General features: G+C 47.6%; 1 protein-coding gene and 1 pseudogene across 3 annotated transcripts in view; one reads left to right on the forward strand and one right to left on the reverse strand.

The window, feature by feature from the left end:
* The window catches only part of UPF2 (UPF2 regulator of nonsense mediated mRNA decay), a 111,548-nt gene extending 107,285 nt beyond the window's left edge, over positions 1–4,263 (forward strand). For 2 of the 3 annotated variants that reach the window (XM_077758514.1, XM_077758513.1), the window contains exon 22: positions 3,001–4,263. In XM_077758514.1, the coding sequence (XP_077614640.1) occupies positions 3,001–3,013 (13 nt within the window). In that variant the 3' untranslated portion in view covers positions 3,014–4,263. Of the gene's footprint in view, positions 1–2,964 lie in introns of all 3 variants that reach the window. The other variant, XM_077758515.1, reaches the window with a different exon arrangement.
* A 13,658-nt stretch (positions 4,264–17,921) lies between these two features.
* Positions 17,922–17,990, reverse strand: LOC144227040 (U6 spliceosomal RNA; annotated as a pseudogene).
* Between the last annotated feature and the right edge of the window lie 9,063 nt (positions 17,991–27,053).

Below are 27,053 nucleotides of genomic sequence, written 5' to 3' on the forward strand. Positions count from 1 at the left end.
GGACTGAAGACTGAAGACAGAAATGAAGCCTTGTCTTGTTTTCTGTCGTGGCTCCTTTGTCATTCTTGTGTCTGCCACACAGTAGATTCTCAGTTAATATTTGTTAAGTGGACAGAGGGACTTTTAGAAATCTGTATTTGGTCATTTAATGAGCTTTTCCCCTAAGCTCTGCTCCCTAGGAGCTCTTCTGACCTCATTCCTGATTTTGTGAAAGTCTCAATTCTTGAGCTACCATCTCTTCCTGTTTTAAATTTCTTCTTAAAATTATAACTCAAAAAAAAAAAAGCTGACTTGTCCATCATTTTTCAGAATGGCTCTCTGTAAAGTTTTAAGGTATTTTCAAAGCCAGTGCTCTTCAGATACAGGTGTGAGTGAACATGGTAGAGGAACAAGCAATCCCGTTCTTTGCCATTTCTTTAAACTTCATTTTTAAGTGAAGAAATGTACTGATTTGAAGGAAAATCACTGGTGGGTGGAGTCTGCTGGTGGTCTGGCACCTCTTTATTATTTGTCTGTTTTTAACGCTGGGCCCGAGCGGGAAGACATGTATCTAGAGTGGCGGCTCATCCAGTCCCGTAGGGAGAAAGTGCTGCGCACTGAGCTCCTGAACAGGAGGGAAGGGAATTGTCAGGTCTGAGAAACTGTTTTCAGTTTGACTTTTAACTTGGCTACTGCTTATTTTAAAAATTCATTATTAACATTGTCCATGTTATATGGCAAATGAGGGGAAATTCATTTGGAAACTGCTAGTTAAAGCAGTTAAAGTTTTTCTTACTCATGGATTTTGATAGGTTCCCAGACATTAAATATAATGATTTATGATTTTTCTGATCACAAGGCATCCTTAAAGTAGGTTGTAAATTAAAATAGTGGCCATTCTCACTGGGCACTGATACCCTAGTAAAGTACAGGTCTTTGCTTATAATGCATTAAAATGGCAAAGTTCTCTAAGTAAAACAATTAACCAGTGTAGAACCAAGTTGTTTTCTACTCTGCTGGGGATGAAAAAACTGAAACTTTACATCTCTGGCAGGTGTTAGTGCTCATATGGTCGATACACTGAAATTCATATGAATTAAACCAGTGCCCCTTAAACCTTATTTTTTGTTTTTGTGATTTTAAAGTTTTTAGTTATTTAGGTAATCTCTACACCCCGTGTGGGGCTCGAACTCATGACTCCGAGATCAGGAGTTACATGCTCCTCTGACTAAGCCAGCCAGGTGCTCCTTTAAACTTTAAAATATGTATTTTAATCATTGTGACTCTTGTTTCTAACAATGTCTCCCAGGTTATGTCAGAGCTGCTGGAATGCAGGTCACACTCTGAGTAGCAAGTGTGAGTTGTGCTCTCAGACTTTAAACGCATCTTAAGGAGATAGGCCTTTTTTGTTAGATATTTTATTGTGTCCTTATTATAAACTTAAGTAATTGATATTTTTATTGTAAAGTAGAATAGCACGTAATCCAAAGCGTGTATTTTAAGTACTTTCTGAACTCTTAAATTTTTAAATCTCTCAAAATGATTGTTTGCCTATAAACCAGTCAAATGACATTCTATACTATATATAGGGATATATTTGTCTTATCAAAGACTGGACATTTTTTCCTGTCATTTACTGTATTTATTTAAAATACTCTATTTTAGGGGTGCCTGAGTAGCTCAGTCAGTTGTGTGTCTGGGTCTTCATTTCAGCTGAAATGGGCATCTAGGTCTTCATTTCGCTCATGATCTTGTGATTTGTGGCATGTTGGGCTCTGTACTGACAGTATAGAGCCTGCTTGGGATTCTCTCTCTCCCTCCCTGTCTCTCTGCCCCTCCCCTGGTCCTGTTCTCTGCCCCTTCTTCGTAAAATAAATAAATAAACTTTAAAATACTCCATTTTAGAACATTGGTTTGTCTTGATTTCAAGAAGGAGACTTTTTCTTTCTCTCAGAGAATACTTGTGTTCTTGACTGTCTTCCATTCAGTTCATTCCTGCTTGAGATATAACCAACCAAAGATACACTTTTCCATGTTCACATCTTATTCTTTGAAATCGTTTTCTTGCTACTGTAACTTGCCTTGTGAGAAACAAACTGTGTGTGTTTGCTTGCGCTGCCATAAGAAGTACCACTCCTGGGTGACTGCAGTGACAGAACTAACGCCTCAGTCTGGAGGTGCCTGGAGGGCTGCTTCCTCCTGAGGGCTGGGAGGGAGAGTCTCAGCTGCTTCCGTCAGCTTCCTGTGGTTTGCCACAGTCTTGGCATCCCTTGGCTTCCCTTTGTTGATCCAGCACCTCCATCTTCACCTGGCATTCTCCCTCTCTGTGTGTTTGTGCCCAGTCCCCCCTCCTTAGGACACAGTCAGACTGGATTGGGGCCCTCTCCTACTCCAGTGTGGCCTCATCCTAATAATTCCATCTGCACTGACCATTTCCGAACAAGGCCGTATCCTGAGGTACTGGCGGTAGACTTCAACATGTGACTTTTGTGGGGAGACCCAGTTCAACCATTGTACAAACCCTAAACATCTTAGAAAGTAGTTACAGGAAAGATTCCAGGATTCCAGGACCACCCATCTGATCACCATCAGCACTGCTCTTTTTAGTGCCTGCCTCTCTGTTCCTGTTGTTTCTTAGTCCAATAGGAGTTTGTGTGCTTTTTTTTTTTTTTGGAGTTTCATTTATTTTGAGAGAGAGAGTGCGTGAGCGCAAGCAAGAGGGAGGGCAGAGAGAGAATCCCAAGCAGTCTCTGCCCTCAGGAAAGAGCCCAATGCCAGGCTGATCTCACAGCCTGAGCCGAAATCAAGAGCCTGTCACTCAACCGACTGAGCCACCCAGGCGCTCCTTGTATGCTATTTAAGAAGCACTGATTTGCCTGGGAGACAACAGTAAATAGCAGTCGATGGTTTTTAGGGCACCTTTTCTTGCCGCAAGTTTGCCCTCAGTACTAGTTCTTTTTAACGTTGCCCTGTTTGTGCCTCCAGGAGACGTTGATCCAGCAGCACGTGTCATTTCATTAGGTCCTGTATCTGATGTTGTGGATAGTGGAGTCCTCCAGCAATTGAATGAGAGCAGTGGACACATCTCAGCATGTCGGTCTAGAGAGTTGCGAATCTAAACCTGGGACAGGCTGGGGCCGTGAGGCGGGAACAGCAGCCTCTGCCAACACCGGAACAAGCCGACGCTTCCAGATAAGGCGGAAAGGCCTTTTGTAATGGAAATCACGTGAGGGTTAATCTTCTCTTGAGAATGGCAGTCAAGAAATGAGATGGTTAACTTGACTCCTGAGCAGCTACACCAAGAAGAGCGTCAGTGAGATGACTGAGCCAGAGAAGAAACGGTTGTGATGGTAATGGTATGGGGGAAATGAACCTGAGTTTTAAATTTGATTTGAGTTACAGTGTCTCTGAATTGAACATCCCATGTTGGAAGAAGATACATTTGGGGGCTCCAGGACTACAGTAGAAAAGTATAGAGCAAGCAGTAAAATCTTCTAGTAAACCTTACATGCAGGACAACAAAATGATGAAAGATATCCAAATACCAGATAATCCACCAGGAAGGCTTTTGTTTAGGAATTTGTTTCAAGAGGAACAAGGGATGAGGGAGAAAAATCAGTTTTATCCATCAGAGTCGGTAATACAAAATTGCCTATTAGGGTAAAAGAAAAATGTGAAGACTTTTAGTATACAAAGAGCATGAGTTCAGATGGCTTAGGAGAGTCTGACAGCAACCTGAGAAGGGAGAGTTGAGCCCATTGTAAGTATCATTGAAAACAGACAGCGTGCCGGCCAGCATGTCACAGAACATGGACGAAGGACAGCAAGAAGGGGATCAGAAGATTTTGTTGACCTCCATGGGTTTACAGCCTCTGTCTCTAAACAAAGTATGGAAACAGTAGAGCTTTTATTTTGCGTTTGTTTTTGTTTTGTTTCTTGTTTTGTTTTGTTTTCCCCCCCCCCGCCCCCCCACAAAAAAGAAATGAGGGTTCTTAGTCTGTTTCTGGCAATCTGTTAATTTATTAGGATAGTTGTCTTTCGTTTGCTTTCCGATAGGCATAGTAAATTTAGTTAAAGAGCACATCTGTATGCTACAACTTGATTACATCTTTTTTTCTAGCTATTTTGCATTTTTTCTTTTACCATGTTTCAGTTTCTGCATGTAGAATTAAATAAGAAACAAAACTTGTAAAGTTGTAACATTTCACATGGAAATGCTGCCCGATCTTCACCAGCTTCAGAAATCTGACCTTTGCCGATGCTGCAATAAAGTGTTGTCATTTAGATTTGGCGTGATCGCGCTTTATTTGGCGTGGGTTTTGGAGATTTATTAATGCTTAGATCCTCCGCGTCCTTTCTGGAACAGCTTCAGAGTCACTTTCTTTGGCCTGGCCATGCAGCCTCCTTTGTTTGCATGGTTTTCTTGGCTCCCTGAGTCAGCTCACCATTGGGTCGGTACAAAAGGGAGCCCGTGAATAGAATCAAGCATTGTTAGAATAGGCTTGAAGCTGGTTAGGATGGAAAAAGTTGTGACACAGCCTGGCCCACCGCGAGGCAGCATTTATGATTTTACCTGTGTGCGTGAGGCGGGATTGACAGAATCCTCTAAGCAACTCGGGAAGGAGTCCCAAGAACCATTGTTCTCAGTTTCTTTCCAGGTGTTCATTTCAAGGCTGCCTTACGCAACCCACAATCTGAGAGTCATTAGAATTCGAAAAGAAATAAACTTAAAAAAAAAAAAAAAAAAAGGAAGTTTCAAAACTCCATTCTCTTAACCCATTTTTCCAACCCTCATCGCCATCTTTATCATTGTTCTGTATGCCGTTACCTGTGATTCTCTGTCAGGGAAAATGGCTTACGAGTTTTGTTATTTTCCTATTCTTTCTAAGTGTGAAATTATTAGAGGGAGCCAGGGGCACTTCGAATGTATATCATAAACAGGGCAGAGAATATCTGAAGATCTGGCATGATAATTCACCTTCAGTCCTTGATCTAGAGTGACTAAGGTCACTAGTAGGTGTAACATGTTTTGGGAACCATAAAGAAAGTGGACCAAATAAAGAGGAAAGCATCCTGAATTTTGGGAAACATACGGATTCTCATAACTTTGTCAGTCTTTTGGGCCTTTTTCCTCTTATGATCCACCAAAGGTAGACAGATGTTAATGAATCAGATGTCAGATTTTGATCCTTTGATTGCTTTTTGGGGACTCATGAGCCAAAAAAGGCTCTCTGCAGCCTAAAAGTTCTTTCCAGGTGAGTCCCTGTACTTTTCCTGTGAGAGTCGCCTACACCTTAACCGCTCTGTCTCTTCCAGAGTCATTACAAACATGAGCCCTATAGACCCTGTGGCCAGACAGAAGGAAGGGCCTAGGTAGCGTGCAATAGCTCAAAGCAATGAGAAGGAGCAAGACTAGAAAACTAACAACCACGTATGCAAGACACAGAAATAGAATATGTGGAATGTCAGTACTGGGCAGTCTACAGATGGTGAATCATCCTGAAAGGTATAGTGACTTCACACCATTTAATGTGGTACGGTCAGTCATTGGTGGTATCAGAATTTTTGTAATCAGCAGAAATAACTGTCTTATAGGAAGGAATGGACCCAGAGTGATGAGGCCAATAGCTAAGAGAGGTAGACCTCAGACTTCCTAATAACTCCCATCATAGAATATAGTATCTTCATAATACTCATAATGGAAAACCTGACGTATTGTTCTAAAAACAACAACAACAACACAACCTCTTATAAAAGGCAGACATGAAACATCTTGCGTTCCCTTCTGAAACGGTTTTAACGTTTTTTAGGTTTATGGATGACCTTCCAGCTATCCAGTGTGTTATTTAATTGCAAATGGAACATACCCAATTTGAATTTGCTTAAATTCACAGGTGACTGTAATGATCCTAAGTTTGAAACCAGCACAAGAGTATTGTTTACTGCATTGAGACATAACTAAATACAGTCAGAATTCACATGTATGTTCTCTTCTCCTTGGCTTCATTCTCCACCACTGTGGAGGGTGGGAAGCCCAAGGTCAAGGTACCAGCACAGTCAGGTTCTGGCCAGGCATCTCTCCCTGGCTTGCAACCGGCCGCCTTCTCACAGTGTCCTCACATGGCCTTTCTTCTGTGCACGCCGCCCCCCTCCCCCTGCCCCCCGCCGCCGCCGTCGTGTCGTGCTCTTGTAAGAACACCACTCCTATCACATTAAGGCCCCAGCCTATGACCTTATTTAACCTTAGTAACCTCCCTAAAGGTCCCCCTCCAAATAACAGTCACACTGGGGGTTGGTGCTTCACCCTATAAATTCAGAGGAGGGGTCCTGATTTAGTTCATAGCATTCGTTGTGAACTTGGCTGCTGACATTTCCTGAGTCATATCTGTAGCTACAGAGACGACCTGATGGACCCTGCAACCAAGTCTGTGTATGCAGAACTGCTGGCGCCGTTTGGCACAGGCATCTGACCTTGGCCCAGTGAGCTGTGGTCAAGGGTCAGGTCCTGCGAAGTCATGGGTGGTCTTGCAGGAGCCTTAGGAATTATCTGGGGGAGGGCCAGTTCCTACACTAAGTTTCCCAAAATTGGGGTTCTCTCAGATTTTAAATGTGAGATTCCCCACACAGCTGTAAGGTTATTAAAGAACTCCAAATATTTCATCTATACAACCTCTCATTAAAGCATCCCTTTTACTTTTACTTTGTATACAGCTGTATGCAGGTGTAACTGTCCAGCTCTCAGTCTGGGGCTTGTCTGTAGACTTACTTTGAATGAAAACAAAACGGGGGTGGGATCCATTTAAAACAAAATTTTAAGATACTTAGTATACTGTAAATAAAATCACATTTTTGGCATTCTCATTTAAATATTTTTTTTAATCTTTGGAAATCCAAAGGACATTCAACCACCTTCTGTTATCTCAATAGATCTACTTCTTTCTAGAGGAATAATGGTACAAATTGTTCATGGCTCAAATGTTTGTTTCCTTGGAAGTGGTTCTAATTTTACAGTTTTTGAGAAAAGCATTTCAAGTTTCGTTGAGCGTATATGTGTGTGTGCAAGTACTCGTGTTTTTATGTTATTCTGGTTCTGTGAACTGTTTGCTTTGTCATCTAAGAGGTAAAACATTTTGTAATCTAAGAGGGGTTTGATGTGTCTCCCCTCCCCCACCCCCGGTCTCCCAGGAGCTGTGTGCGTCTGTATACACTTGAGATTTGGAGGTGCTCAGGTCTGGAACATATTTTCAGAAGTGGCTAAAGGCAAGAAATGCCTGCTCTATCCAGAGGGTCAGTGAAGGCACCAGGCTGACCACTGATTACTCACTCCTTAGTTGTGTATGGAGCACCATCTCTGACGCTTCCTTCCTATATGACCTTAGTTAGTCCTTAAGCTCTAGACCTCAGTTTTCTCATCTGTACAATGGGGTAACTCATCAGGGTTACAGGAGGAAATAATAGGTTAATGGACATGAGAGTCTTCACACAGTGGCTGGTGTGTAGTAGGTGCTCAATAGAGGTTAACTAGTAATGATGGTGGTGGTAGTAGTAGTACCACAGCTTTAGTGTGCCAGATGCAGTGTTGGATACAAAGTTGATGGACAGACTCAACCCTTAAGGAACTCATAAACCCCTCAAGTGTGCAGAGAATGAATATTAAGTTCAGACCTGGGTGGCTAAGAGGAAAAGCATGATTTTGGACAAATTATACTGCCCACAGAAAGATGTGCCTGAAAAGCAGTGGGAATGCCACCCTTCATGTGAATGTGGCCTGAACTAAGTCCCGTTTTCTTACCAAGTAGAAAAATACTGCCTCTGTCTCCCCAGAGAATACTGGCCACTTAAATTCAGACACAAGCCTCTTCTCATCAGTTATTTCGTGTCTTCCTTCCCCAACAACAGAGGGTTGGTGGTTGACTTGAATGCTAAGGAGAACTCCATGCTGGTCCTAGTTCATAGGTCTCCAAAAGTGTGATGGAAGCTTCTGAGTCTCCCAACATTCACAGGCAGTATTGGGTTGTTGGGTCGAACCCCCCCTCAGTGTTTTCCCAAGGCGTATCATGGACAGGGGGCCATAGTGACGAAATTGCTGGATGCACTTTGAAAGAGGTGGGGATGCTTGAAACTCCACAGGCTGGTGGTGACTTCTTTTCCAGCAGACAGAGGGTGAGCCAGGAAAATACTTAAGTCATGTCAAGACTCAGATGGGGTTTTTGCTGGGCTCCTTTGAATGGATATTGACTATGAGAAGTAAAGGGGGGTGAAACAGGAAGCATTTTGAAAAGAGAAAGTGGAGTTGTTCCTTGGTCTGACCAGTCTGACTACCCGCCTGCGTGTATGGCACAAGTGCATCTGGGTCTTGGCTTTCAAATCTGTGAGCCCACGTTTACTACAACTTCTGTGTGCACAGGGGCCATTGATGAAGCATTGAGAATATGAGGAATTGTAAGGAATGGCCCAAATGCTTCAGAAATGTATAACCTTGATCAAAGCTGCACTCAGAAGGTGTCCCCTTCCACGTCAGCCCGGGACCAACGACCGCACTGCCCCCTTCCGTGCCCCCAGTATGGTGGTGGGATGCTGGACCACGCCAGCTGGAATTCCAGTCCCGCCCTTGTTGGGTAAGTGTCATAACCTAAGCCCCATTGAAATCATTTGTACAATGAGAATCAAATTCTGAATTTCCTAGGGTGTTTTGAAATTGAAGGTAAAGCAGTCTTTCAACACCTGGCTAAGCTGCGGTGACAGGGATGTACAAGGCACTATCCTGCTTCGAAGGAGCTTACATTCTAGGAGGAAGAGATAACGTCATCAAAACCATTAAGAAAAATATCAGAGTAGCCGTGAGGGCCGCTTGGACCGCCTTGGCTGAAGGCCTTGTACTGGGAGCATTGCCAGCAGGGAACCTTGGGCGGTCCGCTCCTTCTGTCATGGGCTCGGCTGCAGGTGTTGCTGGATGCGGCCTGGGGAGGTCCACAGGCAGAGGCTGGTCAGTGCAGGAGTGCAAAGGCCTGGCCATCCTTGGCTCCAATCAGGATAAGTCCAGGGCCTTTCCAGCAGCAGAGCTCCTCATGGGAGTGTCATTGGGCCTGCATCACAGCCAACTTGCTCCCTACCCATCCCCCTGCCCCCCTTCCACAGTGGTGGATACCTGGAGTCCTTCCTGATAAACATTCCATGCTATATATATTCCTCCTGGGGTCTGCTCTCTGAGACCACACCGTCACCCGGGTGCTGTGCTGGCCAAGGCAGTGTGGCCGGTCGGCTGCTTGAGATTGGCCCTGTAGAGAAGGGGCCGTCCCCGCAAAGACAGCAGGCTCAGCCAAGACCCAGATGACAAGGATCGGCCCTTGGAGACAGGGGAACACATTCCAGATGAGGTCGGAGAAAAAGATGAGTATGGCCCATTGAGGAACTAAGGGGGAGATCAGTGGGAGGCAGGGCCCGTTATTAGAGAGGATTTGTAAGCCAGCGTGAGAAATTTGGATTGCCTTCTGGGTTTGATAGCACTGATTTGATCTGATTTTAATGGGTCACTCACTGCTGAGTGGAGAGCAAGATCACAGGGGCTAACGTAGAACTGGGGAGACCTGTGAGGCAGGAGCTCAGACAGGAGACAGTGGGGATGATGGAGGGGAGAAGGAACCAGTTCAGAGGTATTTCCTGAGGACAGCTGAGGGGACTGCTGGGGGCGGGGGGCTAGGAGGGTGTGGGGAGGAGCTGTTGGGTCCCTGACATGAGCAGCTGGGTGGTGGGATGCTGAGAGGGAGAGACCACAAGGTGTCCAGGGGGATCGTTCACAGGGCAAGAGAGCTGCACAGAGGCTCCTGCTTGGTCTGCTCAACTAGTTTGCAGAGGCTGGGCCCCATACCCAGTGTTTTCATGGGCTGCCAGAGAAAATGGCCACTGCCACATGGACCTGGTTTCTGGAGACCTCCTAGTCTGTGGGTGGGCAGGCAGAGGTCTTGGCCAGAGAGTTAAAATAATACTGTCCTGGAAAAGGGAAGGGAGGCACCAGGAGCCTCTTCTCCAGAACCACTGCTCCATGTGAAGCTCTGAGAGCTCAGGCCCTGCCTATCCTCTAGGGACCCCTGGGCCCGAGCCTGTGGCTTGAGGAGTGAGGGAATGCTCCCTGCGGGGCTCTGCAGGCCAGCGAGAACGGGGCTGCTTGCAAACTGATCCCTCTCTGTGCGTGTTCTGTGACCTGGATTTTCCTTTCCTTTTCATTTGACTTCTGTTTGCTTTGCATTGTCCATGAGAGACTCGGGAGACATCACAGGCAGACAGGCTGGCAGTGTCATTGCACACCTGGATCATGCCGGAGGTCTCCCAGCCGCACCTGCTGGTGTCCCTCTCCGAGGCCCCGGGCCTCAGCAGCAAAGGCCTGGGCTTCCTAAAGTTTGCGCACCAGGCAAACCACACCCACCCTGGTGTCCCCTCCCTCTCTCTCCACTGCCACTGCAGTAGGAGCCTGGAGAAGGTGCCATCTGCTGACACAGCCCCCATGGAGGAAAGGCATCTGCTTACTCAGAGCGTTGGGAGAGAGGATCGTGGATGGCAGGAGTGTTAGGGTCCTAGTGCCAGCTCTGTGGGACTCTGCCCCTTCCATAGTCAACCAGCATTTCTGCGCGGGTCCCTGGCACTCCTGGCTTCTGCTGTCTCCAGTCTGCAAACAAATATGGCGGGGCGCCTGGGTGACTCAATTGGCTAAGTGTCCGACTTTGGCTCAGATCATGATCTCTCAGTTTGTGGGTTTGAGCCCCACATCAGCTTCTGTGCTGGCAGCTCAGAGCCTGGAGCCTGTTTCAGATTCTGTGTCTCCCTCTCTCTCTCTGCCCCTCCCCTGCTCATGCTCTGTCTCTCTCTGTCTCAAAAATAAGTAAAACTATAAAAAAAAATTTTTTTTTGTTTGAAAACAAATATGGAGATAAAACGTGTGACAGGTGGGCAACCCTCCGGTGTTGCTGGGGAGGAAATCCAAAATACATACAAACCCCCTAATGTTTCCTTTTACTTTTTGAAAACTTTGTAGCTGGAAATAATTATAAACTCAAAAGGGGCTGCAGAAAGAGCACAGTCCTTCATCCAGCTTCTGCCAGTGGTGGGATCTTCTGTGACAATAGCACAATATCACAACCAGGAGACTGACATTATTAGTTCCAAACTGATAACTAGACTACAGACTTTGTTCAGTTTCCACTAGTTTTAACATATGCATTTGCGTGTGTGATTCTATATGATGTGATTCCATGTACTGATTCACGTAAGCCCACCGCAGTCAAGAGAGAGAACTGTCACATCGCCACAGAGGAGCTTTGACATGCGACTCCCTGTCACAGGCATTAGAGTTCTCCAGCGAAACAGAGCCAGTAGGATACATACAGACATATATGAAGATGTTTATTACAGGAATTGGTTTATGCAGTTAATGGAATCCAGGAAGTCCCACAACTTGCGTCTGCCAGCTGGAGAAGCAGGCCAGGTGTAATTCAGTCTGATTCTAATAGCCCAAGATCCACAAACCCTTGTGTCTGAGGGCAAGAGAGGTTGGATGTCCCAGGTCTAGCAAAAAAAAAAAAAAAAAAAAGCAAATTTGCCTTTCCTCCACCTGTTGCTCTATTCAGTCTCTCAACGAATTGGATGATGCCTACTGACCTTGGGAAGGGCGATATTCTTTACGCAGTCAATTCAAATACTTATCTCTTCCAGAAAACCTCTTACACACAGACCCAGAAATAACATCTGCCAGCAATCTGGGCATCCCTTAGCCCAGTCAAGTTGACACATAACATTACCCATCACACCTAGAAAGTACTAATGTGGTCTTATCTCTATATAGCTTTGCCATTTTGAAAATGTGATATAAATAGAATCATACTAGTATGGGGGGCACCTGGGTGGCTCAGTCTGGTTAAGTGTCTAACTTTGGCTCAGGTCATGATCTTGTGGTTCATGGGTTCAAGCCCCATGTCAGGCTCTATGCTGACAGCTCAGAGGCTGGAATCTGCTTCAGATTCTGTCTCCCTCTCTCTCTGCTCCTCCCTCGCTCGCACTCTGTCTCTCTTTCTCTCTCTCTCAAAAATAAATAAACATTAAAAAATGAATCATACTAGTATAGACCTATGATGCCCTAGAAATAAACATTAAAAAATGAATCATACTAGTATGGACCTATGATGCCCTAGAAATCCATCTAAGTTGGTGCTGTGTCAGTAGTTTATTCTTTTTTTATTGCTGAGCAGTATCCTGTTGAATGGATGTATCATAGGTTTTTTTTAGCCGTTTACCCACTCAAGGACCTTTAGGTTGCTCCCAGGTTTGGGCTATTCTAAATAAAACTGCTATGAATATTTGTGTACAGGTTCTTTTCTTCTTGTGGTAAAATATACACAGTTTACCATTTTGACTATTTTCGAGTGTACAATTTAGTGTATGTACAGGTTTTTGTATGAATGTAAGTTTTCATTTCTCTGAGACAGATGCCCAAGAATGCACTTGCTGAATGAATCATATGGTAAAGGAATGTTTGGCTTCATAAGAAACAAGTGCCAAGCTATTTTCCAGAGTGACTGCACCAGCAATGTAGGAGAGATCCAGTTTCTCCACATTGTTGCCGACATTTGGTCTTAACCACTGCTAATTTTATTTTAGTTTCTGTTATAGGTGTGTAGTGGTATCACCTCAGTTTTAATTTATATTTCCCCCAATGGCTAATGATGTTAAACATCCTTCTTTGTGACTGCTTGCTAATCATATCTCCTCTTTGGTAAAATGTCTGTTCATGTCTTGGCCTCTCTAATTGTTCATGAGCAGCCTTGCATTGGTGTTTCCTCTGCATTTGTGTTTTTGAGTTTCAAGAATTCTTTGTATAGATTCTGGATACAAGTCAGATACCCAGTCTTCAGATTTTTTTATTTTTATTTTTGGCCAATTCATAGCTTGTCTTTCATCTTCCTAATGGGGTTTTTGCTCAGCAAAAGTTTTTCAATTTTAATGAAGCTCAACTTAACCTTTTTCTTCTCATAAATTATTTTGTGTCCAAGAACTCCATTCTTTGCCCAGCCCCAGGTCTCCAAGATTTTCTGCCATCCTTCTTTCCTAAAAGCTTTATGGTTTTACCTTTTATATGTAAATCTGTGATCCATTTTGAGTTTACTTTGGTATAAGAGGTGAGGTTTAGGGTGAGGATATTTTTGCCTTTGGATGTTAATTATTCCATGCCATTTGTTGAAGAGTTATCATTCTTCCATTGGACTGCCTTGCCATCTTTGTCAGAAAACACACACACACACACACACACACACACACACAGAACATACTGTGTGAGTCTATTTTTTGTTTCTTTGTTTTCTTCCATTGATGCTTGTGTCTATCCCTCTGCAAATACCACACTGTCTTGATTATAATAGCTCCAAATACGCCTTGATATCAGGTAGAGTAGTGCATCCAACTTGATTCTTCTTTGTCAAGATTGTTTTAGCTCATCTATTTTGCCGAGATTTTGATAGGAATTGTGTTTATTTTTGAGCTATTGTGAATGGAACTATTTTAATTTCATTTTCAGATTGTTCATTGTTAATACCTAGACATGCAGTTGATTTTTTTTTTTTTTTTTACATTGGTCTTGTGTCCCTTTGACATTGTCTGAGCCTGTAATTAGCTCTCGTGGTTGTTCTGTGGATTGTTTTAGGATTTTCATCATACAGGATTATGTCATCCTGCAAATTCAGTGTTACTTGTTGCTTTCCAGTCTGGGTGTCTTTATTCTCCCTTTCTTACCCAGTGACACTGGCTAGCATCTCTAGTATAATAATCAGGAGAATTGGAAATGGACATCCTCACCTTGCTCCTGATCTTAGGAGAAATCATTCTGTTTTTCACCAGCAGTAATAATGCATAGAAAACCATATACTGGGGCGCCTGGGTGGCTTAGTCGGTTAAGCGTCCGACTTTCGCTTAGGTCATGATCTTGCGGTTCGTGGGTTCGAGCCCTGCGTCGGGCTCTGTGCTGACTGCCAGCTCAGAGCCTGGAGCCTGTTTCGGAGTCTGTGTCTCCCTCTCTTGCTCTGACCCTCCCCTGCTCACGCTGTCTCTCTCTCCTAGAAATAAATTTTAAAAAGTATTAAAAAAAAAGAAAAAGAAAGAAAACCATATACTGACCAAAGGAGATGAGTTGGGCAGATGAGTTCACCCAGATCAGGAAGTCCGAGTTTGTCCTGACCGTCCAGTACCGAAGCTGGTCGCTGAACAGGTTGGACGCGGGACTGCTGATGTTGCTGCAGGCATGGCAGAGCTGCCCCTTCCCACCAGACCCATGGATGAGACAACCAGACAGCCCCAGAGGGTCCTGTGCTACCACAGTGCACGTCTCATTCCCCATCACTCCACGGTGTGGGGCAGACTTGGGGTGAATGGGCAAACTGAGATACTCCTACTGTTGCAGGGAAGAAGGCCAGGAGCCAGCACATGCAACTCTTGTCCTGGGGTGCCTGGGCCAGCAGCCACCAGTAGGGACCGTGGGCCTCCTCCCTCTAGTAGGAAACTGACCTTCGTTTGTTCCTTCCTCCAATAATCCCTTCATTTATTGAATGCATTTGTCCAGCACCGGCTAGGTACAACGCTCTTTTGAGACATGGTATGGGATGAAATAGACTAACAAGATCCTTATTCACCAGATGTTTATAATTTACAACAGAGACATAAGTCTCAAATACTCAGGAACAACATGAGCTCTGAGACCAGAGAGGCATAAACCAACTTCGATGGTCATTCTGAGAAGGGAAACTGTGTGTGTGTGTGTGTGTGTGTGTGTGTGTGTGTGTGTGTGTGTGGGGGGGGGGCTAGAGTAAGTGTGATCAGGGGAGTTCCATGTAGGGGAGGTACAGGAGCCTTAAAAGATGCACAGGATTTTGACAGATGTCTGGCAGGAGCTTCGGGGACAGCCTAGACTAGTGATTATCGAACTTCCATGTAGGCGTGACTCAAGATCTTGTTAAAATGCANTGTGTGTGTAGGGGGTGGGCTAGAGTAAGTGTGATCAGGGGAGTTCCATGTAGGGGAGGTACAGGAGCCTTAAAAGATGCACAGGATTTTGACAGATGTCTGGCAGGAGCTTCGGGGACAGCCTAGACTAGTGATTATCGAACTTCCATGTAGGCGTGACTCAAGATCTTGTTAAAATGCAGATTCTGACTCAGCTGGTCTTGGATAGGGACTGAGAGTTCTGACAAGCTCCAGATGAAGTCTATGCTGCAGGTCAGAGGGTGGCTCCGAGTCGCAAGGGTGTGGAGAACATCTGATACGATTTGGCAGAGAAGAACAGAAGTAGACAAGTGGGTAGGGGCCAGATTTTAGCCTGAGGAGTTTGAGCTGTGTTTGGCAGGCAGCACACAACTTCTGAAGGTATTTGGGTCATGAAGGGAGCCAGTCCAGACATTAGGAAGATTTGCCTGCAAATCACCCAGTGGAAAGACAAAGGAGGGCAGCTAGAGGCCAAGTGATTTTCTGTTCATCCATCCTTCACCCCACCCACCCATTCACCCACCCTCTGTCCACNCCCACCCACTCATTCACTCACCCATCCATCCATCATCTATCTGCCTGCCACCCACTCACTAACATTTGTCAGATGCCTATTATGCTCCGGACCCTGGGGGAGGATGAAGACGACCCAGGCTTTCTATGGATCCCAGAGCCAGTGGGCTTGATGAACCCATATTATGTGTGCAGGTTCTATGTGAGCCCAGAAGAAGGGGGTGGGCAAGAGGCTTCCTGGAGGAGGGGACTCTTGAGAGCTTTTCCAGAGCCGGGGGAGCTACTTAGATAAAGGTTAGAGGGTGCTGCCTGAGCAAAAGTCAGCTAGTGCGTGCTGTGTGGTAACTGCTGGGCGTTTGAGTTGACAAGGGCTCAAGAGGTGTAGTTGGGTCCCTGGTCACAAACAGCAGGGACACACATGCACACAACACACACACACACCCTCTCTTCTCTCTCCCTCTCCTCCTGGTCCCCTGTGACTTCAGCTCCTCATGGGCTCTGGGTCAGGGGCCCTTTGCCATTGAAAAGATTGGGGTGGTGTGTGGGGGCCAGTGAAGGATGGCAAATGATCTAGACCTACAAGTATCTGCAGAAGCAGACACTCCCTGCCAGAGAGGGTATCAGAAACAGAGCCCCTGCTAAGAGTATTTGGAGAGCCCGGGTTGGGGGGGGAGGGTTGCTGGTCCCCCCCACCACCACCCAGGGTCTGGCCATCATAACATCTGACAAAAGTGGGAGCAAGAACAGAGCTGACCCAGGTTTTGCTCCAGGCAAAGTCTGTGGCACAAACAGATCCAGTTAGAGACTCAGGAGGACGGAGGGAGAAGAGCCTGTCGGCCTGGTCTGCCACAGCCAAGTCCCACGGACACGAAGTCCTCACAGTCCCGGACACCGAGGTCTGTGGGGATCAGCAGAGCTGGGCCCTGGCGAGTCCTCTGCTTGGCATGCAGAAGGCTGCTTTCCCACTGTGTCCTCACGTGGTCTTTCCTCTGCCATTTGCAGGAGAAAGCCAGCGACCATGCTCTCTGGTGTCTTTTTCATATAAGGACGCCAGCCCTAGCGGATTAGGGCCCCACCCTTACAACCTCATTTAACCTCAGAGGCGCCGAGAGCCCCTCTCTCCAAATACAGTCCCATTGAGAGTCAGGGACTCAACATATAAATTTGGGAAAGGACATAATTCAGTCCATAAAATGGCTTAAGAGGCCCTATAGTCCAATCCCCTTATTTTATTGATGAGGAACCTGAGGCTCATAGAGGGTGAGCGGTTTGCTAAGAGTCACGCAGCTAGCTAGCGTCAACAGCCGGAACAGGAAGTCAGGCTTGACATCTCCTAGGCGTGTGGAGGAAAGGACAGCATCTTCTAGCTGATGTGGCCAGAGACCTGCCATAAGCATGCCCTTGACTGGCAATTCTTGTGTACATGAGACAGAAGAGCAGAGGGAGCAGGCCCACCCCAAAGCCGAAGGGTTGAGTGACCTCAGGATGGCTTCTTGTTCAAAAAAGTTCTGAGTCACCGCCAAGTGTGTCCAATGGCAATTATAGGCTTTTTGTTTTTTGTTTTTCCTCAGAAAATGGGAGAAAGTTTGGCAAAGGGCAAGGAAATGGAGTTCGTAACTGTGAAGATCCTTGTAGACTTAGGTTTCAATGCTGATTAGGAAACTATTCCACCGAAACTTCCCGAATCCAGAAGTCTTGCCAGGAGGAAACAGTCGCCGAAAAAAATCTCCCCGAGCATACCTTTGGCCCAGCAGCCCGACCCTGGGGGTGAGGGCAGGGACCAGGCCTGCGCAGGGCTGTTTACCTGGGTTAGGCAATGCAGATAAGTCGCCCCGTTTGTGTTTGCAGATGGGAGCTGATGTTAGGGTGGACAAGGTCAGGTCGGAGCCGGCAGGTGAGGCTGTGGGCAGCTGGCAGTGGGGCGGGGTGCAGGGCTGGGGCTGGGGGTGGGCAGGGAGGGCTGTGGCCGCCCCAGCTAAGAGGGCCCAGCTCCGCTGCAGGCATCCTTCCTCTGTCTACCCCGCACTCTGCGGAGAGGTGTGGCAGCTGTGACTTCCATGTTCCCTCTCTCCCTCTCTCTCTCCCTCTCTCTCTCTCTCTCTCTCTCTGTGTCACCTCACAACACACCACTGACAGCAAAGTTCTGCACTGACCCAGGCCCAAAAGATTTAAAAAAAATATTTTTTTGCTTTTATTTTCATTTTTTTAAAATGTGTTTTATTTACTCTTGAGAGAGAGAGAGAGACAGTTTGAGCAGGGGAGGGTCAGAGAGAGAGGGAGATACAGAATCCAAAGACAGACTCCAGGCTCTGAGCTAGCTGTTAGCACAGCGAACCCACAAACCGTGAGATCATGACCTGAGCCGAAGTTGGACGCTTAACCAACTGAGCCACCCAGGCGCCCCTCTTATGTNCACAGGGGCCATGCTAATCTTCTCTGTATTGTTCCAATTTTAGTATATGTGCTGCTGAAGCGAGCACAGATTTTTTTTTTTTTTTTAAACTGATGTTTTCATTGAAAGATGAATTTGCACAATCCCTCTCAGGAACACAAATGCCATTTTTAGGAAAGTAGGAAGATTCTGAGACCTGCCTTGTCGAGTGACGTGAGCGATTGGCATTCTGAGCAAGGTCACTGCCAGTTTGCAGGGGGAGAACATGGTCTTTGATGACCCTGTCTCTTCTTAGATCGTGAGCTGTGCTCAGTGCCAGGAAGCTATTGTCCTGTCTTCAGAAGACCAGGGAAGAAAGGAAGAGGCCCCCAAGCCTACGCGGCCGCGGCTAACATAAATAACATCCTCGCTTTATAAAGAGTTTCCAGAAGACTCTCTCTTTTTTTTTTTTTTATGTTTGTTTATTTTTGAGAGGGAGAGAGAGAGAGCACGAGCAGGGGAGGGACAGAGAGAGAGGGAGACATAGATTCCCAAGTGGGCTCTGTGCTCACAGCAGACAGCTTGACCTGGGGCTCAGACTCACAAACCGTGAGATCATGACCTGAGCTGAAGTCGGATGTTCAGCTGACTGAGCCCCTCAGGTGCCCCACAGAAGACTTTACAGAACACGAATTCCTTCTCTGGGAGCCTGTGGGGCCCCATGCTCGGCCCCTCTCCAGCCCCTCTCCACAACGGTGCCAGTGCTTTGTCACCCACCCCGCTGGGCCGGCGGAGGGCCCTCCAGGCTGGCCGTTTACTCTGTTTCTTGTGGCCACGCTCTCCCTTGCTGGGTGAGCAGAGGTGTGTGGGCGAAAGAAGGACGTGGAATGTCCAGAGGCCACAGGACCCAGGTTTTGGTTCAGTACCAATTTTAGGCTCTTGGCCCCACGGTCCCTAGAGGAAGCTCCGGGGGGAGACTGGGGATTTGGGAAATGTGGTCAGTGAGCACTCAGCCCTCACTCCACAGTGTTTGGTTTTCTAAAGAAATGAGTGCATTTCAAGTCTGGAATGGCCTCTGCTGAGGAAGGCCCTGCTTCCTGCTGATGTGGCAGAATCGGTTTCCATTCTTAGTGCTCGCCTCCTTAACTCGGGGTGGGGGCGGGTTCTTCGGGCCTTTGCCCCTGCAAGTGTGGGTGAGACTTAGATCTCAGGGCTGCAGGGGTGGAGAGCGGAACCTCTAATGAAGAGCTCTTGAATGACCTTGACCAGCATCTTAGCTGGCTGGACAGGATATTTGGACAGTGCCCCAGACCCAGCTGTCCGACCTCAGACATGTGGATGTAGCCTCACCAGCCTTTTGTGTTCCCTGGAAGGATCTCATCCACCCACAGGCCGCCGGGTGGAGCAGGGCGGCTGGCGTCAGACGGCTGGTGTGGTGCCCAGTCTCTGGTCACTTGCTGGCCCTGTGACCTTGGGCCCTGGCCTCTCTAACCTTCAGCTTCCTCATCCTTTGGTGGAAATAGTAAAGGAAGCTACTTCACAAGTTCGTCATAAGGAGGAGTTACGGTGACCCAGATTCAGCCCCGAGCACAGTACCGGGCACAGCCTGTGTGCCCCTGTGGCCCGTCGGTCATAAGTGACCAGATGGGGGTCAGTACTGAGTCCAGGACGTGTGCTGCAGCAGAACTGCGAGGAACTGTTCACTGGGACATGAGGGCGTCCTCAGGGCCTTGTCAGATTAAGCCTTGGGCACTTGGCTTTGAAACAGCGTTACCTCAGAGGGGTTTTGTTGGCCCTAAATGACAGAGTTGGCTTGAATAATAGACTTTGTGCTGACTCCTTAGCACACCGAGGCCCAGGGGCATTAGTAAGACCCAACAGGTCCAAAGGTATCCTAAACTGAAAGGGCTCCTGGGGCCCGGGACTCACTGGACAGGCTGCGCTAACCCCGCTAACCCCAATGAGCCAGCTCAACCCCATTACCTTCCCCCCACCTCCCACCCCTAGGGATATGCAGCTGGATATGCAGCCGGCAGCCAGTGCAGCAACCAGAAGTGAAGACATTTCCAGCAACCCATCCTCTGGGGCCTGGGAAGGGGGGGGGGGTTAAGGGAGGGGGCCATGGAGGAGGCATGATGTCATTTCTGACCTGGCCTGTAAGTCACCTTCGGGCCTCCTCCTCTTTACCGGTGGGGCCCAGGAGGCCCAGGAGCTGAGACTAAATGAGGAGCTGAATGAGGAGATGAAGGGATCCTCCCAGGTTGATAATTATAGTGGCCTGAACTCCCAACCAGGTCCCAGCCAGGTCTTGGTCTCCCTGGGGCTTTCACACAGCCCTCTCTTGGCAAGGAACCTCAGAATGGAATGATCTGGGGCCAGCAGGTGTGTAACACATGCTACAAATGCCTGTTCAGTGACATCAGAGGGTCAGGGCTGGCCCAGATGCAAAGAGGTAAAGGCTGACTTTGCTAATCCTGGCTTCCCTCCTTCTCCACCCCTTTCACTGTCCCTTCCCACCCTGGTCCTCTTTCTTTCTCCCCTCTCCTTACATGAAAACTTCTTCAGAAACGTGGACTTTAGACTATAGCATTTAGACTATAGTGTAAATGACTGGCAGCATTTCAGTGCTCTGCCATTTGCCTTTCTCTGTCTTTTTAACAGACGTGGCATGACCTTTCTCCTGGGCTTTTGAAACTGGGATCGTGACTCCCTGGGGATACTCGGTATACCACTGGTATACAGGACTCTTCTTTCCCCAGCCCTTACAGAATATTTTTGAGATTAAGGTTAGACTTTTCTGTCAGCGTTAACCCATGTTACCCATTCCGAACCTAACACAGAGCTTAAAGGGAATTCACAAGAATGTTCTGCTTTTCTGAGCATGTGTTTACTTAAAGGCTTATAAGTTTTAAGAAGTGCAAACATGACCAAACCAGCTGTAAAACTCTGCAGAATCGTAGGGGAAAACCTTTCATGAAAACCTGGGAGAGAGCACAGGCTGCAAGGACAAAATGAAACCACACAGAGCACTCAGGGACACGGTTGAGAATATTAAAGAACAAGGACAGATGCCTGGAAACCGGGAGGGACGGGCCACCACCAGGCAGGCTGAACAGGACCTGGATGGGGAGTCAGGAAGCTGTAATCAAGGCCATTAGGAGGAAACCAGGACCCTGTATTTGTTCTGCACACACCCAACACGCCTCCCTTTAGAAGTTCCCTAGCGTCTAGCCGTCTCAAAGTCAAAGCCACAGGGACTGACTTTTGACAGTATCTGCTTCTAATTCCAAAAGCTTATCTTTGCTCTCTGATGACTTCTGCTCTCGAGACCTCCAGCATTATAATTAGTAAATGTCTGTTGGAAGAATGAGGTTAGTTGCGTTTATGGTGAGACAGGTGAATAAATAAATGAAGTGGATTGTTTTGTTAAGGATTCCATCCTGTCTCACTTCTCATGGGGGTCTCTTCCTGGAACTAGCATCATCCTTTGGAAACCTTCCTCTTTCCTCCCTCGGTCCCCTGGCATCCCAGTGTGCCTCCCCGCAGCAGCCCCTCAGCACCCGTGGGCTCCAGACCTGATGCTGAAGACATTTCTCGTGATGCCAAAAAGGACTCCCAGACCATTGGTCCCAGCATTCACTGGGGCGCCCTGCCTGGGCGGGGATAATCGTTTCCCCCTCCTATGTATAGAGAAGCCAGATTCCAGAAAGCAAAGAAGGAAGATGTATACAGAGAAAACCTTCTATAGACAAAAGACGTTTTCACACTCGATGTCCTATGCGGACTGTAGAAATCGTTTCCTCGTTTATGTGCAGGAGGAAACAGAGGCTCCAAGAGATTAGGGAATAGTAGCTGTTGATGCTCATCAAGGGCTTATTACCAGCCAGGCACCAGTGTGTGTGACCCATTTATTACTCCCCAACCTCACCACATAGGCACAATGATCTCCGCCTTACACATGGGAAAATGACATAGAGTCACCAGATAACTTACTCATGGTCCCAAGGTATTAAACATTGGAGCCAGGACCAGAATCTAGAAATTCTGACCCCAAAGCGTGTGGATTTCCCCACCACGCTGCACTGCCCTCCAGGGCTCTGAGTTCCCGTATCTTTGCACTCCGCTGCAGCTGTCCTGGAAGCCCAGTGCCTGAGGCCGCACGGTGCCTCCCTCCATAGGGAACGATGCTCCAAAATGGTTCAGGTGAATAAGAGATGCAGGGATGCACGTGTGTAGCTGGTACGTCAGCCTGGCCTCTGAGGACAGGGATCCCTACTGTTCTTTGGGCATCTGCCGCTGGCGCTCAACACGCATGTGGGTGAGGGTGGTTTTTACCTTTCCCTGTGTGCTGGCAGGTTGGCTTGGGCTGCTGCCCGCAGCTCAGGCTCCATGGGGGCTTGTTGATGAGCTTGAACAGTCACCCTTGGCCAAGGGAGGCTTCGTTCTTCCGGCGGGGGGGTGTGGGTGTCACCTCTCCCTGGCCAGATGGAGGCAGGTGAAGTCTTGATGTGCAGAAAGGAGGTGCCCGGCAGCTTCCCCCTGATGACAGAGCAGGGGGCCCAGGCTGAGCCCAAAGCACAAAGAATGTGAACTAGACAAGAGGGAGCGTGTGGAATGTTAGCACGGATTCCTGAGAGAGGCGAGGCGCACACACTGGGCTAGCCTGGCTCTGATCCAGCGTGTACTTTTGAGCAGAGAAAATTGGGTCCAGCCTGGGGCTGAAAGTGTGCACGCTGGAGAAAAAGACTTCTCTGTTAGTTCTGAGCTGCTGAAATGCATTACCCCTGTGTGGCTGAATCGCTGGCCAGTGCCCCACATGCACTTATTACATAGCACTGTATTGCATCATATACTATTAGTATTACATTGTAGCTGGCGCTAGAGTTGCTCCATTCCCAGCCTCGCCTTTAGCTGGCTGGGACCACGTGACAAAGTTCTGGCAACTGCATGTGCGTGGGAGTGAGGTGTGTGCAAATTCTGGGTCATGTCCTTGAAAAGGAAGTGGTACGCCCTTGCCTTTGCCATGCCACCTTCCTCATGGCTGGAATGCAAACACGATGGCAGGAACTAGCGCAGCGATTTTGGGCCACAAGATGGAAGCACATGGTGAGGATGGCAGAGCAAGGAGTGAAAGGTCCTGGGTCCTAATGGATATGTGGCTGCCACACTAGCAGCTCTGTCTGCTCATTTGAACTTGCACATAAACAGGTACAGATTTCTAAAAACCAGTATTATTTGGGTCTCTTTGTTATAGCAGGCAAGTTGATTACCTTTATTTTTTTAATGTTTATTTTTGAGAGAGAGAGACTGAGCATGAGCAGGAGAGGGACACAGAGAGAGGGAGACACAGAATCTGAAGGAGGCTCCAGTTTCTGAGCTGTCAGTGCAGAGCCCGATGCGGGGCTTGAACCCACAACTGCGAGACCATGACCTGAGCCAAAGTCGGACACTTGCTTCATACACTGAGCCACCCAGGCACCCTGACAAGTTGATGTTCTACTAATGAAGCTCAAAGGCTCTCCAAGTGTCTTTTGGGTGTGATGGTTTTGTAATTCCTCATGTGCATGAAACACCATGCTGGAAGGGCTCCACACACGCCCGACCTCATCAGCCTGGGATCAAACGAGTTTATAGGAAAACAGAAGGGAAGACTGTTCTGGGCAGCCTCCTTCTCTGCAAGCCTGTGGCCATTTTCAGGCAAGCTGACTGGTCAGTGTTTCTAGAAACATGGGACCAGACCTGGTTCTGTTTCATTCACACAGTGACTGGCCCTGGGCTAGTTTCGTTCTATGTAAAAATAGAAGTTGACAGCTGCTGCTCTCCACTGGGCTTGGCCATCAAGGTCTATCTCTCAGGAGCCTGGCAAGACTTTTTCTATTCATGTCTGTGGCAGGTTGTGGTTTTTTTAAAGATGAGAGAGAAGGAGACACCGAATCGCAAGCAGGCTATAGGCTCTGAGCTATCAGCACAGAGCCAGCCGGACACAGGGCTTGAACTCATGAATCATGAGATCATGACCTGAGCTGGTCGGATGCTTAACTGACTGAACCACCCTGGTGCCCCTATTGTGTTTCATTTTAAAAGACAAGCATGGCCTTTTGGCATCCAGCACTGTCTGCGCCATGCTGTAGTGAGAGGGGGCAGAGACGAGACTGTCTCTCACCATCAAGGGCCAGAGCAGCGCAGGCGACCTCCCTGGGACAGCCACATGTCCTCTACTGCCTTCCCCTGAACACATGGCCTTCCCTTCTATCTCTTCACATTAGCTCTTTTGAGGGACACCTCCACTAAAATAAACATCCTTGTCTCCCCTAAAGCAAATGTCCCTTTCATAAGCAATAGCTTCCTCTCTCCTGGAGAAGGCTTTTCTTGAATTCCTTCTCCACCTGACCCCTGTCCCCCGTGGGGGGGCCCAGGGCTTGAATGGGCCACAGAGGCAGCTTTGCTTCTTGAGAAGAACTTCAAGAACGATGGAAGGGCTCCGGACATCTGGGTTTAGCCCCGACCATCAAGTCCACACTTAAATCCATTACTTTTTCCTCTTCTGATTTCAGTGTAGAAACTTCCTGACCAGGAAAGGGCCCCATGGCATAATGCAGGGTCACAGGGGAAGGGGTGCTTCGTGAAAAGGTGCGGGGTCAGCCCGGGCTGTTCTGTGTCTGACTTCTCCATGCCCTCCTTCAGCCCCATTTATGAATTGAGTAGCCCAAAGGCCCATTGCACTTTCTGCCTTGCCTCAACTATCTCTTCTGTGAAATGGGGTTAATAAAAGCCATCCAGGCTCCAAGACAAGGGTCCAGACTCTCTGATCTCTTGAGCCCCCTGCCATCCCTGAGAACTGTAATTTTATTTAAAAAATTTTTAGATGTTTATTTATTTTGAGAAAGGGTGAGTGAGCCAGGAAGGAGAGGGAAGGTGGGGAGAGAGAATTCCAGGCAGGCTCTGTGCTGTCAGCATGAGACTGACATGGGGCTCAACCCCACAAACCATGAGATCACGACCTGAGCCAAAACCAAAAGTTGGACACTTAACCCACTGAGCCACCCAAGCACCTGAGAAGTGTAATTTTATGGAAGACTAATTTATCTATCTATCTATCTATCTATCTATCTATCTATCTATCTATCTATCTATCTATCTACCTACCTACCTACCTACCTACCTACCTACCTATCTGTGTTTTAAAGTCTATTTATTTTGAGAGGGAGAGCAAGGAGGGGAGGGGCAGAGAAAGAGGAGAGAGAGAGAATCCCAAGCAGGCTCTGCACTGTCTGCACAGAGCCCTACTTGATGCTCGACCCCATGAACCATGAGACAGTGACCTGAGTTGAAACCAAGAGTCAGACGCTTACCTGACCGAGCCACCCAGGTGCCCCCTGCCTGATTCATTTAGAAAGAACCTCAAACTTCTACAGAAAAGTTGCAGAAGCATGGCATAAATATTTGTCCAGATCCATGTGCAAATAAACTGCTAACATGATACCCCATATACCCCTGGACATTTCGGCACGTGATCTCCACACACAAGGACATTCTGCTATGGGACCACGACACACCCATCAAGTCGGGAATTGTGTCCCCTCCATTCCTACCACCCAGTCATCCTGGCCCACTCTGACTCCGCCCCCCTCCCCAGCAGAGAATCACATTCAGCCATCAGCTCTCTTCAGTCTGTAACATGCTCCTCTGTCTTGAGCTGCTCTCATGGTATCCGGGCTTTTGAGTCCTGCAGACCCTGGTGTTTATGAGATGGCCCTCGGTGTGAGTGTTCTCATGCTTCCTTGCACTGGGATGTGGGTTCTGATCCTCGGGGCAGAAGAGCACGGACGTAGGGCTGTGTTCTTGCCGCATCCTATCTGGCGGCACATGGTCCCTATTTGTTCTAACACGATGTAGCGTTAGTTCCTTGATTAGGGTCTGTCTGTCTTCCATGTTCTCACGTGAAGCCAGTTTTTGTTTGTCATTATTCAGTGTTTTGTGGGGAGTTACCTTGAAACTATCTAAATATCCATGCACTCATCATTAGTTCATTAATCCTAACTGTAATTATGATTATAACTAATTGACATAATTAATGAATTGGCATATGTTTGGACTCGTGGTTTCCTATTCCATCCTGTGGGCTATGACTCATTATTATCATCATTTATCTTAATGATCAGATTGTCCCTGATGTGGTTGATGGGAGCTCCTTCCAGCTGGCTTCTGTGTCCTTTTGACGTGTCCCCATCACTCTGTGAGCGCCTCTGGGCTCTTTGGCGCAAAAATGCATTTTAGGCTGATCTTGCAGTTTCCTGTCCCAAGCTCTGGAACCAGCCACTCCTCTAAAAAAAAACCCCAAGTCTTTTTGGCAGGCCGTGGATGGTGACAAAGACTGTCCTTGATCCACTTCACTTAGGCCCCTCTGAGCCCTCTGCTCTGCTGGGACCAGCTTGGGTTCTGTCTCTGTCCCTGCAGAATCCACTTTGAGCAAGAACCATGCTAAGTCAGCTTATCACTGCCCCACCCCGTGCTCTGACGACCCTTGCCATCCCATCAAATTCCTCATCCCCAACCTGGACACCTTATCACCCTAGTCTCCTTCAGCAGGAATTCTGTTGAGCTATCTAGCAGGAATGCCCTTTACCCCTGTTTTCCCCTTAGGAATTTTCCATCCTCTGCCTCCCCACTTCTCCTGGGGTGTAGCCTCACTTGTCACTGTTGGGGTTGCATCCTGTCTGATGGCCGTCCCCTACCACAGACCCCCCTGAATCATCCACCTTCCATTCCTTAAGGACTGTGGCGAACCATTTTTCCTTCACAGTGGGATTCAGAAACGCGGACATTGTGATGTTGTGGCCAGAACACAGAAACATGTGTGTATGAACATGTGTCTACACACATTGATTTACATCCAGATTATTTGTACTTCTGTTGCTGTAGATTGAAAATGTTGACTGTACATCAGTGTCTCCAGTTCCAGCCCGACCCCAAGGGATTTGTTCTGGTTTTCTCCTCTCTGTCTTGGTCACCCCTTCTCAGGGGCAAAGCTGGCTCCCTTTGTCCTTAATGCTTTGACTGCTACTGCATGTGACTCATCTGTCATCACGCTGCCCCTTCATCCATGAAGATGCCATCCCCCATCCTCCCCTGTAGGCTCTGAGACCCTGTGCTGGGCCACCCACCCTCAACA

This window comes from Crocuta crocuta, unplaced genomic scaffold (genome assembly GCF_008692635.1).
Source record: "Crocuta crocuta isolate KB4526 unplaced genomic scaffold, BGI_CrCroc_1.0 scaffold32, whole genome shotgun sequence".
Lineage (NCBI taxonomy): Eukaryota > Metazoa > Chordata > Mammalia > Carnivora > Hyaenidae > Crocuta > Crocuta crocuta.